The 21,734-nt window shown below is 47.1% G+C and overlaps 3 protein-coding genes across 3 annotated transcripts; 2 read left to right on the top strand and 1 right to left on the bottom strand.

Moving 5' to 3' along the window:
* The first annotated feature begins 1,643 nt into the window (after window positions 1-1,643).
* LOC120645690 (anthocyanidin 5,3-O-glucosyltransferase-like) lies at window positions 1,644-8,291 on the top strand. The gene is made up of 2 exons (XM_039922451.1): window positions 1,644-2,599; window positions 8,133-8,291. Exon 1 carries the CDS (start codon window positions 1,644-1,646, stop codon window positions 2,487-2,489), a length of 846 nt encoding a protein of 281 aa, XP_039778385.1. The 3' UTR covers window positions 2,490-2,599; window positions 8,133-8,291.
* Window positions 7,357-8,252, top strand: LOC120644558 (UDP-glycosyltransferase 2-like). The gene has a single exon (XM_039921200.1). It carries the CDS (start codon window positions 7,414-7,416, stop codon window positions 8,020-8,022), a length of 609 nt encoding a protein of 202 aa, XP_039777134.1. The 5' UTR covers window positions 7,357-7,413; the 3' UTR covers window positions 8,023-8,252.
* Window positions 8,292-12,797: 4,506 nt separating the features above from the next.
* On the bottom strand, window positions 12,798-16,351 carry LOC120645689. The gene is made up of 6 exons (XM_039922450.1): window positions 15,921-16,351; window positions 15,589-15,793; window positions 15,240-15,408; window positions 14,444-15,155; window positions 14,279-14,344; window positions 12,798-13,599 (listed from the first exon to the last, which is right to left on the bottom strand). Exons 1-6 carry the CDS (start codon window positions 16,349-16,351, stop codon window positions 12,798-12,800), a joined length of 2,385 nt encoding a protein of 794 aa, XP_039778384.1.
* Window positions 16,352-21,734: the final 5,383 nt, after the last annotated feature.

The raw sequence follows: 21,734 nt of genomic DNA, 5'->3' as shown, positions 1-21,734 counted from the left end.
GGAGGCGATCAAAATTTCTCTCGAAATCGATCCGTCGGCCTATTTTCCGAAAATCACCACAAACCCTCAACCTAAGGTATGAGAATAGCTTTGGACTAGCTATCTCAAAGCAGCACACCCTCGAGAACTTCGCGGAAGAAAAAGAGCCAACTCGATGCGAATCGTAGAACACAGCAGAGGGGACCGGTCAGACCGCCACTGAGACCGGTCAGACCGATCGGGCTAGAGCAGACGTCCCAGACCGGTCAGACCGGTTTCACAGTCCGGCCAGACCGGTCTCTCCCAGACAGCCCGCAACCAAAGCTCCAAATGGCAAATCTCGAGCAAACGAAGTCCAAATCCAATGAAACTTGGAGGATAGCTTCGCATCTACCCCATGAACATATCCCCAAAAGATCTGTCTCAAAAGATTAACAGATCGAGAGAATTTAGAGGAAGATCAAAGAATATTGGGGTTTTCTCAAGAACTCACCAAATCCAATTCGAGTGAACTCGTGATTCCAGAGGGTTTAGCACTAGGCTAGATGGATAGGAAATCATCACAACAAGTCCAGCAAACCACGAATCCATGGGGTTTTCTCCTCCAAACACAAAACACACCAAAAGAGGAGAATTCAAACCCAAAACGCAAGAGAGGAAGGGGAGGACGAATACTCAGCACACATAGATGATCTCAGCAAGTTTTCATTCGTAAATTTCAAAGGAATTCACCTATAAAAAGCTAGAGCCATCCGCCCGTCATCCTACCCACTAAATTTGAGAGATTAGCTAAACCCTAAACCTCTTTTGCGTTGGAGTCCTTGGCCCTAACCTAGAGCAGAGGAAGGGGAAAGGAAAAACGAAAAGGATTTGAAAAGACTCAAAAGACTCAACCAGCCACGGGCTGGTGGTGGTATATATACCCGCCGAGACCGGTCAGACCGGTTCCATGGACTGGTCAGACCGGTTAGTTAGACCGGTCAGACCGGTGCTAGGGACCGGTCAGACCGGTTGGTCTGCAGCATCACCCTGTACACAATCCTATCTGACGGCTGAGGTTCTTTCTTCGGAACGAAGTCTTCTCCACGATGCCGCCATCTTGATGATGATCTGGTCCACGGTTTTGGAAGGTCCGTGAAACCCGGGTAGATGGCCGGTTTTTAGAAAACCGCAAAAACTCCTCGCGCGGGAAGATTTCCGCCTCCACGCCGTGGCCCTAGACGCCGTTCCCGCCTTGGCCTTATGACGGCCCTAGACACAGCCCGACGCCCGTCACCTCCTTGCCCGCAGCGAGGCCCTAGACGCCGTCGACGCCCGTCGCCTCCGTTAGTCCCGAGACCGACGCCCGTGCCTCCACGACTTGGCGTCTTCAACCACCGTCCGTCTCCTTGGTTTTGTGGCGCAAACCCAGAAACCCGCCTTCAGTCGCCGCTTGCGTCCTCGATCTAGGAGTGGACGCCACAGCTGCCGCCCGGCCCGAGCTCCTCCACGGCAACTCACCGTCGACACTTGATGCCTGTGTACCTGCAATCCAAAGACCAAGCACACGATCACACCGCACGGTTGGCAATTCACTCATCACAGGCTGGATAGAGTACTCTCATTCCTCATCTGATAAGTTGCTTGGGAATCCAGGGAGCAAGGCAAAAAAGGTAGGACTGAAGATGATGTGCAGAATCCAAGAAACCGAAGGAATTCTAGCGAACACGTTCGTGTCGCTCGAGGCTCGTGCGGTGAAAGCTCTTGGGGATCCACGGTGGTTCCCCACGATGCCTCCGCTGTACTGCATCGGGCCATTGGTCGCCGGGTCCAGCGAGGCCACAGAAAGGCACGAGTGCCTGAAATGGCTCGACGAGCAACCAGATCACAGTGTTGTGTTCCTCTGCTTTGGGAGCGTAGGGACAGGCAACCACTCCGAGGCACAGCTCAAGGAGATCGCCGCTGGCCTCGAGAGGTCTGGCCACCGGTTCCTATGGGTGGTGAGAGCCCCTTCCCACGATGACCTAGAGAAACCATCAGACCCCTGTGCTGACCCAGACCTTGATGCCCTTCTGCCCGAGGCCTTCTTGGGGAGAACCCATAGCCGTGGTCGCATAGTCAAGCTATGGGCACCGCAGGTGGAGGTGCTCCACCACCGGGCGACGGGGGCGTTCGTGACGCACTGCGGGTGGAACTCGGTGCTGGAGGGGATCACTGCGGGCGTGCCGATGCTCTGCTGGACTCTGTATGTGGAGCAGAAGATGAACAAGGTGTTCATGGTGGAGGAGTACGGGGTTGGCGTGGAGATGGTGGGGTGGCAGCAGGGCCTGGTCACGGCGGAGGAGGTAGAGGCCAAAGTAAGGCTTGTGATGGAGTCCGAGAAAGGGGAGCAGCTCAGGGCACAGGTGATGGCACACAAAGAGGCTGCAGACATGGCGTGGAAGGATGGTGGATCGTCTCGCGCGGCATTTGGCAAGTTCTTGGTGGACGTTCACGCTGGCCCTGGGACTAGCACGCCGCTGAATTACTAGTAACATGATTATGACGTTCTTACGCGCGTTACATTATTATATTACACTCCTACTCTCTTTGAATGGAGGGAATAAGCTATGCAGTCCTTGAGGTTTTCTTCATGCGTCATGTACCTCTTTTTCTTAAGCCCACATCTTTTGGTATTGCGACAATGTAATAATGTTGATTGTGTTGTGCTGTTCGTATAATTTGGACAAGATATGCTTTAAAACAAGTTTGTTCCGCGTGCACCATGCATGCATACAGCCCAGAGAGGACTTATAGCTCCACTAAGATCATTTTTCAATAGTTTCAAAAATTATTTTAATCTAAACTTTGAAGAAAATAACTCATCTAAATATCTTCTACATAGTCATAACTTCAACTCTACGATTTTCTAAGCTTATAGTAACCAGCTCCACCTCCAAAAAATTTATATAGCTGGAGCTATCCCAAACAAAGCATGAGGCCTCTTTGTCGGTTCATCGTTGACTAAAGCCCTACAGGCTGCAGCATCCTCCGCATGTGGAAAAATTCAGCTTGTACGTAGAAAAACATAGTAGAACTTCTCGATGTGCGGCCTGCCATCACCGACGCACTCATCATCGTCGATGTCCACTGGAAGCTTGGAATCTCTATCTCCTAGAGTTAGATAGAACTGAACTGCCATGTGCTGGCAATGAAGAATTCCCCGTCAGGGAATGCCTCCCCATCCCCGTCCCCGTAGGGAGAAAAATTCTCCGTCCCCGTCCCCACAAACAGCAACGGAGACAACATTCTTCTCATCCCCATTTCCGTGGGGATTTTCCATCCCTGTATCGTTTTACTCATTGTCATCACCACTTTGTCTCAAATAAAGATAAGAAGACATGATCTTAGTGTGGAACCGACGCTACGGTCAGAGGAGCGGAGGAGTGTGATGCTGCGATGGACGTACAGGAGCGCAAAACGCATCACAGGGCGAGAAAGCTACGCATGTTATGAACCTTACTATTTTTGTGAGAATTTTTAATATATTTTTTTCTAGCGCGTCTGGTTGGAATCTCTAATTAGTAATAGTAAGATTTGATTGGCCAAATTTAGACCTCAAACCAAACAGGCACATAAGTGGGAAAGGCCCAACCTTCCTTTTATTTGGGGCATATGGTGAGTTTTTTTGGCCAAAAAAAAAAGCTTATCGGGAGACCGCAGGATTAAGAAAAGGTACTCTCATAATAATAAGATACATAGAGGTCTACGAAAATTAGGAAGGAGAATAGGAGACAGCTACAGATGCTCGACAAGCAAGCACAACAAAGTAGCGACCCCAGGGCCAGCAGGGCAAGTGGTCTGGTCCACAACAGCAATGCATGACATCAGTGCCTCACCCATCGTTTGTTGATCGGTAGTTTGACAAAGGCTTGGATGTGGTAGCAGCATGTAATGCAATCCATGCACACTGGTGTATCGTCACAGAAACGCTACCCCTCGCCTTTAATCTTCAATTCATCTCCTGCCTGATGGCTTCTTGGAGAGGACCAGTGGCCGTGGCCCGTGGCATTATTGTCAAGCTGGCGCCGCAGGTGGACGTGCTCTATCATCACAAGACGACAGGCGCGTTCTTGACACGCTGCGGGTGGAACTCGGTGCTGGAGTAGATCACAAACTAACGGACTTCGCAATGTTGTGTTGGCCTTTATATGCGGATCAAAAGATGAATAAGACGTTTATGGTGGAGGAAGCCGATATCGGCAATTCGGCATGGAGCTGGATGGGTGGCGACATGGGTTTGTTAGGGCTGAAGAGGTGGAGGTCAAGGTGAGACTAGTGATGCAGTGCAAGGCAGGGGAGCGCCTTAGAGAGAGGGTGACATCGTACAAAGAGGCCGCGGCCATGGTGTGGAAGGATGGTGGTTCGTCCAGAATGGCGCGTTTGGCCAGTTCTTGTCAGATGTGCGCAATGTTAGATCGGGCTTGACGCTTGGCTGATGCACAGGATCGTGGGGGCCGTGGCACAGAGGATTTTGCGAAGACGCCATTGGTATGGTCTATGATGCATACACATCCTTCATCTAAAATGCGATTCAAATATCTATATGGTTTCTATTAAGGCCAGTTATGTAAGTTCGATGTAAATTACCCACCTTTATAATTGTTCAAATAAAAACTGTCGCTCAAATCTGCATCCACATCATCGACATATATTATTACAAAACATTATAAATAAAATTAAATTTATATATATTTCAATAAACCACCCAATTCCGCCATTAATACCATATAAAAAATGTTCAACTCAAACCGGTAACTGATAAATACTCCATCTGCTTCTAATTGCAAGGAGTGTGACTTTTTTACACCAAATTTGACCCAGCTGTCTTATTTAAACAAATCATTATTTTTTTATTACGATTTAGTTTATCATATAATATACTTTAATCATGTGATGATTTTTATCATATAATATACTTTAATCACGAGTTTATTTTTCTAGAGACTCAAAAGTGTAATTAGCTCAAACGAATGTTTAGAATTGCACTGTTACTAACATATCTACTACATGTTTGATGGGCCCGACCAGGCCTTGGCTCCACCAATACTGCACGGGCTTGACAGAGGCTGTTTGGTTTGAGGCCTAACTTTGGCTGGCCAAATTTATACTAATTTTAACCACAATTGAGTCTAAAAGTTTTTTCAGCCAAACAACATATTTTTCTCAATCACATGGTTTGTTTAGGGCCCCAACAAGTCGTGTGAATGAGAAAAAAATAGTTAGCTAAATTTAAATTTAAATATGGTCAAAATTAGTCTAAATATGACCGGCTAAAGTTTGACCTCAAACCAAACAGACACGTAGCTGAGAAAGGCCTGACCCTCCTTTTACTTGGGGGATACAGTGAGGATTTTTTGGCAAAAAAAAAGCTTATTGGGAGACTGTGGGATTATTAAGAAAATGTATCCATTTCTGCCGACTTTAGCAGATCGTCTATCTCACCGTTTATATTTAAATTCCACCCTACGTACGGTGTATCCAAAGTGTTCAAACAACGTTATGCACGGCATCTGGACTCAGCCTTTGGATAGTACTAGTACATGGAGGTTTATGAAAATCAGGAAGAAGAATAGGAGACAGGTAGAGCAGGGCCAGCCCGGCAAGTGGTCTGGTCCACAATTGCAGCATTCACGTCTACGAAACATATGATACTTTTCATCACATATGAGCATGAAGTGGAGAGGATAAATGAAAACCGGCACTAATGACAGGGCCGCAACCCCAATTGCATCCATCTAAGATGAAAATGACCTCTTTTTTCCCCTTAAGAACAACAATAAGTTATAAAACAATATGGTAATACAAGCTACAAAGCATATATAAATTTCTAATTTTAGCTTTCCTTGTGAAAATAGCATTTTGGGGTAAATTACCAACTTGTTGTAACTATATCCGTATTTATATCGTGAAAGAAAATATATGTAACATGATATATGATAGAATTTGTAATTGCTTTGGAAAGTTTTGCGCCTCTAGATCTTCTCATACTAGCCAAAAAAAAAACAAAGAATTAGCAATGCTCTTAGGCCTCCTTTGGAATGGAGGAAAATTTTCCCATTCCTACGTTTTTCTTGTGAAATTCCTACACGATTCCTATGAAAATCATGTGTTCTAAATGAAGCCTTAGAGAAGATTGTGATATGATATGGTGGCAAGGGTGAGTAAATAAGGCAAGTATAGGCCCCGCTTGGAATGCAGGAAAATTTTCCTATTTCTGTGTTGAAAGTGATCGGGTGCTCTAGCCTAAGAGGAGGAGGGGGTGAATTAGGTACTCTAAAAACTTAGACCTATAGATCCAACTAGTTTGCACAAAACTTAAACTAAAACATGCTATATAGATGTGCAACTAGGTTGTTCTAGTGAGAAAACCCTATCCCAAAATAGTTTAGCAACCTATAGCCTTTTCTATCAAGAACTATTCTATGAAAGTAAAGGCACACAAATTGCTAGTATGAAATGCGGAAGCTTAAAGAGCGGGATAGGAGATAGCAAACTCTTGACGCGGGTGTTTATCCCGTGGTTCGGTTAGCCACAAAGGCACACCTACATCCACGTTGTTGTAGCACTCACTAAGAGTATTGCTACTCGGCCACCAAGTCTCTTCCGTGAACACAATCACAGTCACCTTGGCCCCGGGTTCCACTAAGGAGCTTCTCCACAAAGGATGGGGGTCTCCACGTCCCCCGCACAAAGATGTCATCGCCGCTCCACACCAAGTCGGAGGGTCGATGACTTTGCCGGCGAGCTTCACGCTCCAAGGTGCCGGCGCACCAAGCTCTTGTTTTGGTTCGCTAATGAACCACAGCACAAAGGCTCTAAGCCTTGCAATTTCACTCACTAAGAGCTAATCCTTTACACAACACTCTCAATGTGTGCTAAGAGCTAAGAATATGATCTTGATGCTTTTGTATGGCTTGGAGATGTTCTTGGGTGTGTGTGGGATGTCCAGCAACTCCAGCAAACTTCAAATGGCCGGGGGGAGGCGTATATATAGGCCACCAAGTCTTGTAGCCGTTGCTCCAACGGTCAGCTGAAAATCTGCGTATCACCGAAAGAACCGATGCCTCTGGCAGGGGTAGCGTCGGTTCTTCCGGTTACTCACAAACCGAAGTAGCCGTTGAAGTCCTGACAGCTGACACAGTGACCAGCGGTTGAACCGATGCTTTGTTCTGATGCATCACCGGTTCATCCGGTGCTTAAGAATCTTCTCCTGACAACTGACGTCATTACACCGATGGTATGCACCGATGCATCCCAGCTGGAACCGGAAGTGAGCTCACGATGCCTCCGGTGTACTGCGTCGGGCCACTTGTCCAGGGGGCAGCTGGCACAGAAGGGAAGCACGAGTGCCTCACGTGACTCGACGAGCAACCAGAGCGTAGCGTCGTGTTCCTCTGCTTTGGGAGCATAGGGATGGGCAACCACTCGGAGGCGCAGCTCAAGGAGATCGCCGTCGGCCTCGAGAGGTCCGGCCACCGGTTCCTGTGGGTGGTGCGAGCCCCTCTGGGCGACAACCCGGAGAAAGCGTTCGGCAGGGACGCCAACCCGGACCTCCACGGGCTCCTGCCCGATGGCTTCTTGGAGAGGACCAGCGGCCGTGGCATCGTCATCAAGATCTGGGCGCCGCAGGTGGACGTGCTCCATCACAGGGCGACGGGCGCGTTCGTGACGCACTGCGGGTGGAACTCGCTGCTGGAGGGGATCACTGCAGGCGTGCCGATGCTCTGCTGGCCTCAGTATGCGGAGCAGAAGATGAACAAGGTGTTCATGGTGGAGGAGTACGGGGTTGGCGTGGAGATGGTGGGGTGGCAGCAGGGCCTGGTCACGGCGGAGGAGGTAGAGGCCAAGGTAAGGCTTGTGATGGAGTCCGAGAAAGGGGAGCAGCTCAGGGCACAGGTGATGGCACACAAAGAGGCTGCAGACATGGCGTGGAAGGATGGTGGATCGTCTCGCGCGGCGTTTGGCAAGTTCTTGGTGGACGTTCACGCTGGCCCTGGGGCTAGCACGCCGCTGAATTACTAGTAACATGATTATGACGTTCTTACGCGCGTTACATTATTATATTACACTCCTACTCTCTTTGAATGGAGGGAATCAGCTATGCAGTCCTTGAGGTTTTCTTCATGCGTCATGTACCTTGTTAGTTGTTTGTACATCTTTTTCTTAAGCCCACATCTTTTGGTATTGCGACAATGTAATAATGTTGATTGTGTTGTGTTGTTCGTATAATTTGGACAAGATATGCTTTAAAACAAGTTTGTTCCGCGTGCACCATGCATGCATACAGCCCAGAGAGGACTTATAGCTCCTCTAAGATCATTTTTAAATAGTTTCAAAAATTATTTTAATCTAAACTTTGAAGAAAATAACTCATCTAAATATCTTCTACATAGTCATAACTTCAACTCTACGATTTTCTAAGCTTATAGTAACCAGCTCCACCTCCAAAAAAAATATATAGCTCGAGCAATCCCAAACAAAGCATGAGGCCTCTTTGTCGGTTCATCGTTGACTAAAGCTCTTCAAAAATAAATATTAAATGCCATATGGCTCGTGACTTTTTTCTACCATAACAGGATTGTAATTGACTATGTTATATATGAAGGGTACTGGTCCTATGAAAAAGGGAGAACTATGACCACATATGGAAAAAGCATATTGAGTAACTGATAACTAACTTTCATCATAACCAGACAAATCTTGCTCTTTGAGCCACACCAAACGGCCTCTAAACTAATGCTTAACCGGCCTCTAAAATTGAATTGGTTAAGAGTTGTTGCTTTGAAATTGCGTACTTCAGCCATCAACATTAGCTGGCTCTTTAATTTGTAGGAACAATAAATCTCATCCTTGTCATTTGTGTTGAGGACTACAGTACCGAGCAAGTAAAGAGCGACAATGACTCCATAAGGTCCCCTACAGGCTGCAGCATCCTCCGCATGTGGAAAAATTCAGCTTGTACGTAGAAAAAGATAGTAGAACTTCTCGATGTGCGGCCTGCCATCACCCACGCACTCATCATCGTCGATGTCCACTGGAAGCTTGGAATCTCTATCTCCTAGAGTTAGATAGAACTGAACTGCCATGTGCTGGCAATGAAGAATTCCCCGTCAGGGAATGCCTCCCCATCCCCGTCCCCGTAGGGAGAAAAATTCTCCGTCCCCGTCCCCACAAACAGCAACAGAGACAACATTCTTCTCATCCCCATTTCCGTGGGGATTTTCCGTCCCTGTCTCGTTTTACTCATTGTCATCACCACTTCATCTCAAATAAAGATAAGAAGACATGATCTTAGTGTGGAACCGACGCTACGGTCAGAGGAGCTGAGTGTGATGCTGCGATGGACGTACAGGAGCGCAAAACGCATCACAGGGCGAGAAAGCTACGCATGTTATGAACCTTACTATTTTTTGTGAGTATTTTTTAATATATTTTTTGTCACACCCGGTTTATGAATGCAAACCGAATGCATCTCATATGTGCGCCAGGATCAGTTTACACACATATGATTAACCATAAAGTGAATATCACAACGAGTGCAAGCGTAAAGAGAGTATTAAGTAACTTTATTACAAAACCGAATGTCTTAAGCGAATAAATAAACGTCTATAGAATAGCAGCGGAATCTTCTTCAGCACAGGAAGATGACTGGGAGACATACGCCTAGAAATCCTCGAAGTCTTCTGGAAACTCCGGACAGTTGTTATTACGGTCTGAGCAACAAGTATGCAAGGGTGAGTACACTTATGGTTGGTACTCAACAAGTGGTAGGGAAACAACTATAATACATTCAAGGCTAATTCAAGGAATAGCTGACACGGTTTAAATGCACTCAGCAATTTTAGTTGATCATATTTTATTAGCAAGCATTATCTAGATATAAGTATATACCATTAAACCCACAAGATAAACATATATAAAGATAAACAACAATTATCCATAAATTAGAGCATCGATTTAGATCAACTTCAAGTTCAATTATCATGTGAGGGTACAAGCCGCTCTTGACCGTGAGCACGGCTAACCGGTTATTTTTACACTCTACAGAGGTTGTACACTTTACCCACAACTCGTGTTTCCCATGTCGCCCGGGTTTGCAAGGCCCTTAAACACTTCCTTTGGTGAGTGGCTAGGGATTCACTACAAGGCTTTTCCAAAGAATCACTATATGTACACACTGGTCCTTTTTTCTGCGGTACCTCAGAAGACGAAGCTTCCTTCACCCGCTCCTCAAAGCACGATAACCCGAAAAATCCACCAATCAAACGCCCCAGCACGACATATTGATCATCTAGTTACTTAGCCAAGACCAGAGCCATATAGTATTGTGGTTGCACTATTTTCCTGGGTGGTTCTCCATGTTCCAATTAACACATATGATCTTGATTAACAACATTAAACCATCATGAACATGAAGTAAACAAGTATAGCATTTGTATATTATCCACCCATAACCAAGGTAAAGCGACCAGCATAGCTACCCAACATGAAAAATAAACCCAAGTTGATCAAGGAATAAGATAAACAATACTAGGCATGTCCTTGACTCGGTTCCCATCATATTATAGACACATGCATGTACATAAAAGTAAATGTGATAGATTTGGTGATTTCATGTGTAAAAAAAAACATAATCAAGGGTCCACTTGCCTTCCTCAAACTGCTGCTGGTCCGGCCCTCCGAAGCCTTGATCTTGCTGCTGCTCCTCGAACTGCGGATCGTCTATCGCATCGCACACGCACATACAAACAAACAAGTACAAACAATAAGAAACAGTACACCAAACAACATAAACAGTACAAAAAGAGGTTACGAAACTATACTACTCGTTGCAACAATCGTGTGAGCGTAAAGATCATCAAAAACGGATCTAAAACGGAAAAGTTATAAAAAAACAAGTTTAAGGGCTAGAATGCAATTAAACCTTATACTCAGGGGCTAGATCATAAAAACAGGGGCTGTTTTGTAAATACTCTTCAACTGCGAAGGACTGCGGGTTCAAATATATAAAAGCAGAGGAGTTTATGTGCAAAAGAACCACGGTTGACCGTTTTCTAACTTGGTTGACTGAGATCCGATCTAATCTGGGCCGTTCGATCTGGATCTAATGGCTGCGAGCGGGTCGGGGCGGCTGGGGCGCTAGCGGTGGCGCATCGCCGGACTTGGCCAAAACGGCCGTCCGGGGCTCTTTCGAGCACAGGTTGCACGGTTAGCGAGCTCGCGAGTTCGCGAACTCAATTAGGGGGGTTTGGGAGGGCGCTAGGGCAGTGGAGAGCTAGCACGACGGCGGAGCGGCGGAGCGGAGCTCCGGCGAGCTAATACACGCGCACGAGAGGAAAAGAGAGAGAGAGAAGGGGTCGGAGGGCTTGCTCTCACCACAGAGAAGCTCCGGGGCTGTGATGTCGTCGAGGAAACAGAACGGAATGGCGGCACGGCGGCGAGCTCCGAACTCTACGAAGGCGGCGGCTCTGGGAGCTAGGGTTAGAGAGGACTAAGGAGGCGGCTGCGGTTTTGGCGAGGTCAAGGGGGGGGGTTCTCGGGTTCCTTTTATAGCGGCGACCTGGCGCATGGACGTGCGGGCCCAGGGAACACGGCAGCGCGGAGATCCCGGGTGGATTCGACCGGAAGTCCGGCTCGGACCCGAGCTCGGGGACGAGCACGACATGCGGTGTCCGCCTGGCGGTGAGACAGGGAGGGGGAAGGGGGTGCTGGACCGGACTGGGCCAGGAGGCGGGGAACGGGCCGGCAGGAAAGAGTTTCTGGGCCGTGGGGTGAAAGAGAAAAAGAAAAAGATGGGCTGGGCTGAAAGAGAGGGAGAAAGAGAAAGGATTTTCCATTTTCCAAAACGATTCAAACACTTTCAATTTAAATTCAAACTCAAAGATTTGAATTTAAGTTGAACAACAAGCAAATAAAGATGCAAACCAGCATGAAATGCACACACCTATTTTCCTTATATTTATTTTATGGCTAAATAATTTATTTGATTCCCGACAAATGCTCTAGAATCAAGAAAAATTAAATAAAACCTTATCGAACCTTTAACAAATCTAGTTGAATTTATTTAGGCTCCTAATTTGAAAATACAGGTGTTACAAACCTACGCCCTTAAAAGGAATCTCGTCCTCGAGATTCGGCTGGGCTAGCAAAGAGCTGAGGGAATTCTGCCTGTAACTCATCTTCTCTTTCCCAAGTAGCCTCATCCTCTACATGATGACTCCACTGAACCTTACACATCCGTATCCTCTTACTCCGAGTAATTCTCTCTAGTGTATCCAAAATTTTGACGGGATACTCGGTATAAGTCAGATCATCCTGCACATTCAGTTCCTCTAGTGGTAACTCCTCCTCTGGCACCCTCAAACACTTTCTCAACTGCGATATATGGAACACATTGTGTACATCGGACAATCGGGCCGGTAGCTCTAGCTCATAAGCTACTTCACCCTTCCGGGCCAAGATCTTGAATGGTCCGATGTAACGAGGTCACAACTTCCCCTTAACCTTGAATCTGCGCAAACCTCTGATAGGTGTCTGCATAACTCTTCTGCCTCGATTGTGCCACTTTCAGATTCTCTCTGACAATCTGTACTTGTCGTTCGGCCTCTTTGATGATCTCTGGGCCGAACAACTGGCTTTCTCCTGTCTCACTCCAATATAATGGAGTCCTGCACATCCTTCCATATAATGCCTCAAACGGTGCCATCTTCAAGCTAGCCTGGTAACTATTGTTGTATGAAAACTCTGCATACGGCAAGCTCTTATCCCAACTGCCTCCGTGCTTTAGAGCACAAGCTCTAAGCATATCCTCTAACACCTGACTCATGTAACTTCTGCCAAAACCGAGACGTGAACTGAGTGCCTCTGTCAGACACAATCTTCTTAGGTACCCCATGTAGGCAGACAATCCTAGATATGTATAGCTCTGCCAGTTTGGCTCCCGAGTAAGTAGTCTTTACTGGAATGAAATGAGCTACCTTTGTCAACCTATCCACAATAACCCATATAGAATCATAGCCATCCTTTGTACGTGGTAACCCCACAATGAAATCCATACCAATTTCTTCCCATTTCCATTCTGGTATTTTCAACGGTTGCAACAAACCAGCTGGTCTCTGATGTTCTGCCTTGACTCTCTGACACACATCCCATATGGCCACGTGAGCTGCAACATCACGCTTCATGCCATACCACCAATACCTTTCTTTCAAATCCTGGTATATCTTGGTGCTACCTGGGTGAATCGAATAGGCTGAATCATGGGCTTCCTTTAGAATCTTCTCTCGCAGATGATCCACCTCTGGCACACATATCCTCTTTCTGAACCACATGGTTCCATGTTCATCCTCAGTAAAATCAGGTACCTTGCCTCTTTTTATCAGCTCCTTGATCTCCTTGATCTTATCATCCTCAAGCTGACCCTTCCGTATCTCTTGCTCAAGAGTCGGCTCGACTTCTATAGTGATTCCCTCGGTGTGCCCAACAAAACCAAGGTTGAGTTTCTCAAACTCCCAACACAATTCTTGAGGCATCTGCCTAACTCTCATTGCATTTACATGGCTCTTGCGGCTCAAAGCATCTGCAACCACGTTAGCTTTTCTGGGGTGATAGTGTATCTCCAGATCATAATCCTTTATGAGCTCTAACCATCTTCTCTGTCTCAGGTTGAGGTCATTCTGAGTGAAGATGTATTTTAGACTCTTGTGATCAGTGTAGATCTGACACTTGTGTCCCAACAAATAGTGTCTCCATATCTTCAAAGCATGCACCACGGCTGCTAATTCCAAGTCGTGAGTGGGGTAATTCTGCTCATGCTTCCTCAACTGACGAGACGCATAAGCAATCACATGTCCCTCTTGCATCAGCACACAACCTAGTCCTTGCCGGGATGCATCACAATATATATATCAAAGCTCTTGTGGATATCCGGCATAGCCAACACTAGTGCTGTGGTCAATCATCTCCTCAATTCCTCAAAACTGGCTTGGCACTCATCTGACCATACAAACTCTTTTCCTTTCTCCAGTATTGAGGTAAGGGGTTTCACTATCTTGGAGAAGCCTTCTATAAATCTTCTGTAGTAGCCTGCGAGTCCTAAGAAACTCCGGATTTCTGACACTGTCTGAGGTGGTTCCCACTTCAACACATCTCTGACCTTGCCGGGATCAACTGCAATTCCTCTATCTGTGATGACATGACCAAGAAATGAAACCTCTTTCAACCAGAATTCACATTTGCACCTTATTCATCACCTTATTCAATGAACACCACTACGAACTTGTCGAGATACTCCATAAACACCTTATTCATCAAGTACATAAAGTAAGCTGGTGCATTGGTCAACCTGAATGACATAACCGTATATTCATACAACCCATATCTGGTAGTGAAAGCGGTCTTGGGAATATCCGACGGTCGTATCCTCAACTGGTGATACCCTGACCTCAGATCGATCTTGGAGAATACCTTGGCTCCTCTCAGCTGATCAAACAAATCCTCTATACGAGGCAACGGATACTTGTTCTTGATAGTAACTTCATTTAATGACCTGTAGTCCACACACATCCTCTGTGTACCATCCTTCTTGTCCACAAAGATCGCTGGGGCTCCCCATGGTGACGAACTAGCTCGAATAAATTTCTTATCTAACAATTCCTTTAATTGTTTCTTAAGTTCTTCTAGTTCACCAGCGGACATCCTATATGGTCTCTTAGCAATAGGTGCAGTACCAGGTAAAAAATCTATGATAAACTCAATGTCACGTTCAGGTGGCATACCTGGCAAGTCATCGGGGAACACATCGGAGTACTCGCATGCTACCCTGATGTCCTCTATCAGAGCAGCCTTCATCTGATTCACCGTACAATCTACTGGTGTTGGAGAGGTTGCAACAAACTCAAACCTCTCACCTGCTGGGCTGGTAAGGAGCACTGATCTCTTGGCACATTGGATGACAGCATCATGCTTGTTTAACCATTCCATCCCAAGGATAACATCAATTCCATCCGAATCCAGAACTATAGGTCTTGCATCAAACTCTCTACCCATAATCTGAATTTTAATTCCGTGGCACTGGTACATAGCTCTCATATTTTCCCCGGGTGAGTTTACTAGCATAGCTCTAGGCATGGTGCAAAGCGGTATGGAGTACTTGGCTATGTATTGAGTAGATATAAAAGTATGCGATGCTCCAGAATCGAATAAAACTGATGCAGGAGAGGAGTTGACTAAGAACATACCGAACACAGCGTCCTGAGCCTCCTGAGCGGTGTCTGCAGCCATGTGGTTGACCCTGCCACGGATGTAGTTCTGCTGTCCTCTGTTGCTCTGCGGGGTTTGATTGTTGTTCCTGGGCTGCTGCTGTGGAGTCTGCCTCTGTCCGCTAGCATTGTTCTGAGCAGGAGTGTTCTAAGGAGGATTGGGACAATGGTTCGCATAGTGACCATGTCCACCACACTTGAAACACACGGTGGATCCAGTAGGGGCTGTGTTGTTGTTCCTCATGGGAGTATCGGCAGGAGTGTTCTAACAGTTCTGCTGGGGGTTGAAGCGTTGCGCCGACTGCTGATTCTGTTGATTCTGCTGAACTTGGCGCGGGTACTGATACTGGTTCTGCCCAAAGTTGGCATTCTGTCCTCCTGGGTGAATCTGGTTTCCTTGTGGGGGTCCAAAGTGCGGTCGCGAGTTGCTAGACTGGCCTTGTGACTCGAACTTCCGCTTCTGCTCACCCATCTCCTTGCGAGCATTCTCCACGGAGATGGCATTGTCCACCAGTTTCTGGAAGCTATCAAACCTGTGCACCAACAACTGATATCTGATGGGTGCAACCAACCCTAGCCTGAAGTAGTCCTGTTTCGGCCATGTCTGCGGGGGCATAGCGGGACAACTGGATGAAATTGTCCCGATACTCACTTACGGACATTCCCCCTTGCTTCAGAGCTAGGAATTCCTGCCTCTTCAGCTTCATCAAACCCTCAGGTATGTGGTGCTCCCTGAATTGAGTCTTGAACTCATCCCAGGTGATGGTGTTTTGATCAGCATGGGCGGCGGTATAAGCATCCCACCAGTCTGTTGCAGTTCCTTCCAATTTACCTGAGGCATACAGTACTTTCTCCCTGTCTGTACACTGAACTATGTTCAGCATCTTCTCAATGGTCTTGAGCCAGTCATCGGTGTGAAGAGGATTTGGTGAGTGGGAGAAAGTAGGAGGTCTGTGACTCATGAAGTCACGGTGGCGATCCCTCTGTGGCGGCTGTAGTACTGGAGCTTGGTTCGCTTGAGCTTGTAGATTGGCCATGGCGTTGGCCATTTGAGTCAACAGCTGTGTTTGCGCAGCAAGGAACTGCTCCATCCCTGCTGGTGGTGGTGGCGGTGGCCCGTTGTTCTAGTTGTTGCCTCCACTCATGTGGTTGGGTTGCTGGTTGTTGCCTCTTCTCTGACGCTGCACTGGTGGCTAATCAACTCCTGATCCGGACCTAGTGTTCACCATCTGACTGGTTAGACAAGTAAGACTCATGAAATAATCATGGTAAAATATAGGTGCAAGGTTGAAATAGAGACAATATAAATAAAATAGATAACCCCAAGCTTTACTAACTAGCTAACTTCATTAAAAACTTGATGCACTTATGGTCATCACTCCATAATTACACCGCAATCATTACAAAAAGCCAACTCATGAAACACACTGATTAACTAACACACTTAAACAAACATTCACGAACTAGCGATTACAAAAAGACTCTTTACAAGACTCAACCTAAACTCTTAATCCTATCGTCTAATAGAAACGGTTCTGGTAGCCACGGTCGCTGAAACGAAGCCTCTTGCGCAGATGTGACACGGCGGGAAGCGGAGGATCCTCCTCTGGAACAGGTGGAGTCGCCTCTCCTACAAGCTGGGCCTCTAGCTGGCGAATCCTATGTTGAGCTTCTCTCAGTCGGTCTTAGGTGTCGTCCAGCTGGTTGACGATGCTCCTTAGGTCCGTGTCGACTCCGGCGAGAGCCCGCACTGTGACATTGACGCGGTTCTCCTCGTCCCCTCCAAGTGTCAACTTCGTATACTCTGTCCCACGAGCACGGCGAGGAAGGTGCTGATAGTCAGTGTCCTCCAAGTCTCAGCGGTGGTGTGGTTGAGAGATCAGAGAGCCCTCCTAGCGGCATGGCTGACTGCGGCACGGTAGGTCACCATGGGTGTAGAGGAGTCATGTGCGGAGATGGTCATCATGCCTCGGGACCCATTATCCACCCTTATGTGGACCCGAGTGACGTAGTAGTCGCCGAGCGCAGGGTCTTCATAGTGCCATGTCTCGTACATGGGAGCCACGGGGTTGTGAAGCTCTTCCAGCACGTCCTGAAGCAGAAGGGGAAAGTGACCCTCCTCGTGGAATGAGGTGTAGACGTAGTACGGTGCCCTTTCTTTTGGCGGGTCGTCATCCTGATCATCTTCATCATCATCCTCGTCGTCCGGGTCCTCTGGATCCTCTGGGCCTTCCGGGTCTCCTCCAGCGGGTGCAGGCGCTGAAGCAGTTGGAGCAGGAGGTGCAGGTGGTGGTACTGGGGCTTTATCCTCTGATATCTCCAAGGGCTCCTCCTCTTGTCCTCCTCCAGCGATGGCGGTCGCTGGAACCTGAGCTTCGAAATAGGCCAGTAGCGGGCCTAGATCATGTGCTGGCGTCAGCGACGGTAGAGATGGTTGTATGTTTCTGTCCGCATCGACTTCCCAGATGTTGCTTTCTTGATCTTCGTCGAAGAAGTAATCCCTCCCGGGCACTTCCTCAACCTCTTCCTCCGGCTGAGCTGGCACTGGAGCAGGCGCTGGGGCGGGTACAGGCTCAGCGGGTACAGGAATGGTACGACGGGCGAAGGCACGACCTCTAGTGCTCTTGCGTGTAGTCCGCCTGGTTCTGGCCATCTGAAGAACATGATAGAAAGGTTTTAGAACATACTTGAAAGAAATGACAATTATGCGATCAAGGATGTGATAAAAGCTATCAATAAGGATTAAGCAAATAAGCATGAAAGAGCATGGCTACTAAGCAAGATAGACCTTAATTTTCGACCATTTCTATCTAGGCTAACGTCCTACAGTCAACCTGGCTCTGATACCACTTCTGTCACACCCGATTTATGAAGGCAAACCGAATGCATCTCATATGTGCGCCAGGATCAGTTTACACGCATATGATTAACCATAAAGTGAATATCACAACGAGTGCAAGCGTAAAGAGAGTATTAAGTAACTTTATTACAAAACCGAATGTCTTAAGCGAATAAATAAACGTCTATAGAATAGCAGCGGAATCTTCTTCAGCACAGGAAGATGACTGGGAGACATACGCCTAGAAATCCTCGAAGTCTTCTGGAAACTCCGGACAGTTGTTATTACGGTCTGAGCAGCAAGTATGCAAGGGTGACTACACTTATGGTTGGTACTCAACAAGTGGTAGGGAAATAACTATAATACATGCAAGGCTAATTCAAGGAATAGCTGACACGGTTTAACTGCACTCAGCAATTTTAGTTGATCATATTTTATTAGCAAGCATTATCAAGATATAAGTATATACCATTAAACCCACAAAATAAGCATATATAAAGATAAACAACAATTATCCATAAATTAGAGCATCGATTTAGATCAACTTCAAGTTCAACTATCATGTGAGGGTCCAAGCCGCTCTTGACCGTGAGCACGGTTAACCGGTTAGTTTTACACTCTACAGAGGTTGTACACTTTACCCACAACTCGTTTTTCCCATGTCGCCCGGGTTTGCAAGGCCCTTAAACACTTCCTTTGGTGAGTGGCTAGGGATTCACTATGAGGCTTTTCCAAAGAATCACTATATGTACGTACTGGTCCCTTTTTCTGCGGTACCTCAGAAGACGAAGCTTCCTTCACCCGCTCCTCAAAGCACGATAACCCGAAAAATCCACCAATCAAATGCCCCAGCACGACATATAGATCATCTAGTTACTTAGCCAAGACCAGAGCCATATAGTATTGTGGTTGCACTGTTTTCCTGGGTGGTTCTCCATGTTCCAATTAACACATATGATCTTGATTAACAACATTAAACCATCATGAACATGAAGTAAACAAGTATAGCATTTGTATATTATCCACCCATAACCAAGGTAAAGCGACTAGCATAGCTACCCAACATGAAAAATAAACCCAAGTTGATCAAGGAAAAAGGTAAACAATACTAGGCATATCCTTAACTCGGTTCCCATCATATTATAGACACATGCATGTACATAAAAGTAAATGTGATAGATTTGGTGATTTCGTGGGTCAAGAAAAACATGATCAAGGGTCCACTTGGCTTCCTCAAACTACTGCTGGTCAGGCCCTCCGAAGCCTTGATCTTGCTGCTGCTCCTTGAACTGTGGATCGTCTATCGCATCGCACATGCACATACAAACAAACAAGTACAAATAATAAGAAACAGTACGCCAAACAACATAAACAGTACGCCAAACAACATAAACAGTACAAAAAGAGGTTACTAAACTATACTACTCGTTGCAACGATCGCGTGAGCATAAAGATCATCAAAAACGGATCTAAAACGGAAAAGTTATAAAAAAACAAGTTTTAAGGGCTAGAACGCAATTAAACCTTATACTCAGGGGCTAGATCATAAAAACAGGGGCTGTTTCGTAAATACTCTTCAACTGTGAAGGACTGCGGGTTCAAATATATAAAAGCAGAGGGGTTTATGTGCAAAAGAACCACAGTTGACCGTTTTCTAACTTGGTTGACTGAGATCCGATCTAATCTAGGCCGTCCGATCTGGATCTAACGGCTGCGAGCGGGTCGGGGCGGCTGGCGGTGCTAGCGGACTTGGCCAAAACGGCCATCCGGGGCTCTTTTCGAGCGCGGGTTGCACGGTTAGCGAGCTCGCGAGTTCGCGAACTCAATTAGGGGGGGTTTGGGAGGGCGATAGGGCAGCGGAGACCTAGCGTGATGGCGGAACGGCGGAGCGGAGCTCCGGCGAGCTAATACACGCGCATGAGAGGAAAAGAGAGAGAGAGAGAGAGAAGGGGTCGAAGGGCTTGCTCTCACCACAGAGAAGCTGCGGGGCTGTGATGTCGTTGAGGAAACAGAACGGAACGGCGGCGAGCTCCGAAGTCGACGAAGGCGGCGGCTCTGGGAGCTAGGGTTAGCGAGGACTAAGGTGGCGGCTGCGATTTTGGCGAGGTCAAGGGGGGTCTCGGGTTCCTTTTATAGGGGCGACCTGGCGCCTGGACGTGCGGGCCCAGGGAACACGGCGGCGCGGAGATCCCAGGTGGATTCGACCGGAAGTCCGGCTCGGACCCGAGCTCGGGGACGAGCTCGACACGCGGGGGTCTGTCTGGCGGTGAGACAGGGAGGGGGAGGGGGTGCTGGACCGGACTGGGCCAGGAGGCGGGGAATAGGCCGGCGGGAAAGAGTTTCTGGGCCGCGGGGTGAAAGAGAAAAAGAAAAAGATGGGCTGGGCTGAAAGAGAGGGAGAAAGAGAAAGGATTTTCCATTTTCCAAAACGATTCAAACACTTTCAATTTAAATTCAAACTCAAAGATTTGAATTTAAGTTGAACAACAAGCAAATAAAGATGCAAACCAGCATGAAATGCACACACCTATTTTCCTTATATTTATTTTATGGCTAAATAATTTATTTGATTCCCGACAAATGCTCTAGAATCAAGAAAAATTAAATAAAACCTTATCGAACCTATAACAAATCTAGTTGAATTTATTTAGGCTCCTAATTTGAAAATACGGGTGTTACATTTTTTCTAGCGCGTCTGGTTGGAATATCTAATTAGTAATAGTAAGATTTGATTGGCCAAATTTAGACCTCAAACCAAACAGCCACATAAGTGGGAAAGGCCCAACCTTCCTTTTATTTGGGGCATATGGTGAGTTTTTTTGGCCAAAAAAAAAAAGCTTATCGGGAGACCACAGGATTAAGAAAATGTACTCTCATAATAATAAGATACATAGAGGTCTATGAAAATTAGGAAGGAGAATAGGAGACAGCTACAGATGCTCGACAAGCAAGCACAACAATGTAGCGACTCCAGGGCCAGAAGGGCAAGTGGTCTGGTCCACAACAGCAATGCATGGCATCGGTGCCTCACCCATCGTTTGTTGATCGGTAGTTTGACAAAGGCTTGGATGTGGTGGCAGCATGTAATGCAATCCATGCACACTGGTGTATCGTCACAGAAACGCTACCCCTCGCCTTTAATCTTCAATTCATCTCCTGCCTGATGGCTTCTTGGAGAGGACCAGTGGCCGTGGCCCGTGGCATTATTGTCAAGCTGGCGCCGCAGGTGAACGTGCTCTATCATCACAAGACGACAGGCGCGTTCTTGACACGCTCGGGTGGAACTCGGTGCTGGAGTAGATCACAAACTAACGGACTTCGCAATGTTGTGTCGGCCTTTATATGCGGATCAAAAGATGAATAAGACGTTTATGGTGGAGGAAGCCGATATCGGCAATTCGGCATGGAGCTGGATGGGTGGCGACATGGGTTTGTTAGGGCTGAAGAGGTGGAGGTCAAGGTGAGACTAGTGATGCAGTGCAAGGCAGGGGAGCGCCTTAGAGAGAGGGTGACATCGTACAAAGAGGCTGCGGCCATGGCGTGGAAGGATGGTGGTTCGTCCAGAATGGCGCGTTTGGCCAGTTCTTTTCAGATGTGCGCAATGTTAGATCGGGCTTGACGCTTGGCTGATGCAC

Source organism: Panicum virgatum, chromosome 8K (genome assembly GCF_016808335.1).
Source record: "Panicum virgatum strain AP13 chromosome 8K, P.virgatum_v5, whole genome shotgun sequence".
NCBI lineage: Eukaryota > Viridiplantae > Streptophyta > Magnoliopsida > Poales > Poaceae > Panicum > Panicum virgatum.
The sequence above is the reverse complement of the archived record's forward strand: the minus strand, read 5'-3'. Positions and strand labels throughout refer to the sequence as shown.

What these genes read in the sequence shown, in the direction of transcription:
- LOC120645690 (XM_039922451.1), top strand. Translation starts at nt 1,644, where the DNA reads ATGATGTGCAGAATCCAAGAAACCGAAGGAATTCTAGCGAACACGTTC.
- LOC120644558 (XM_039921200.1), top strand. Translation starts at nt 7,414, where the DNA reads ATGGGCAACCACTCGGAGGCGCAGCTCAAGGAGATCGCCGTCGGCCTC.
- LOC120645689 (XM_039922450.1), bottom strand. Translation starts at nt 16,351, where the DNA reads ATGGAGCAGTTCCTTGCTGCGCAAACACAGCTGTTGACTCAAATGGCC. An exon ending in TTCTCCAAGATCGATCTGAG is followed by an intron (nt 14,345 to 14,443) that starts GTCAGGGTATCA and finishes TATGTCATTCAG; the next exon opens with GTTGACCAATGCACCAGCTT. An exon ending in TTTATGGAGTATCTCGACAA is followed by an intron (nt 13,600 to 14,278) that starts GTTCGTAGTGGT and finishes CTATCACCCCAG; the next exon opens with AAAAGCTAACGTGGTTGCAG.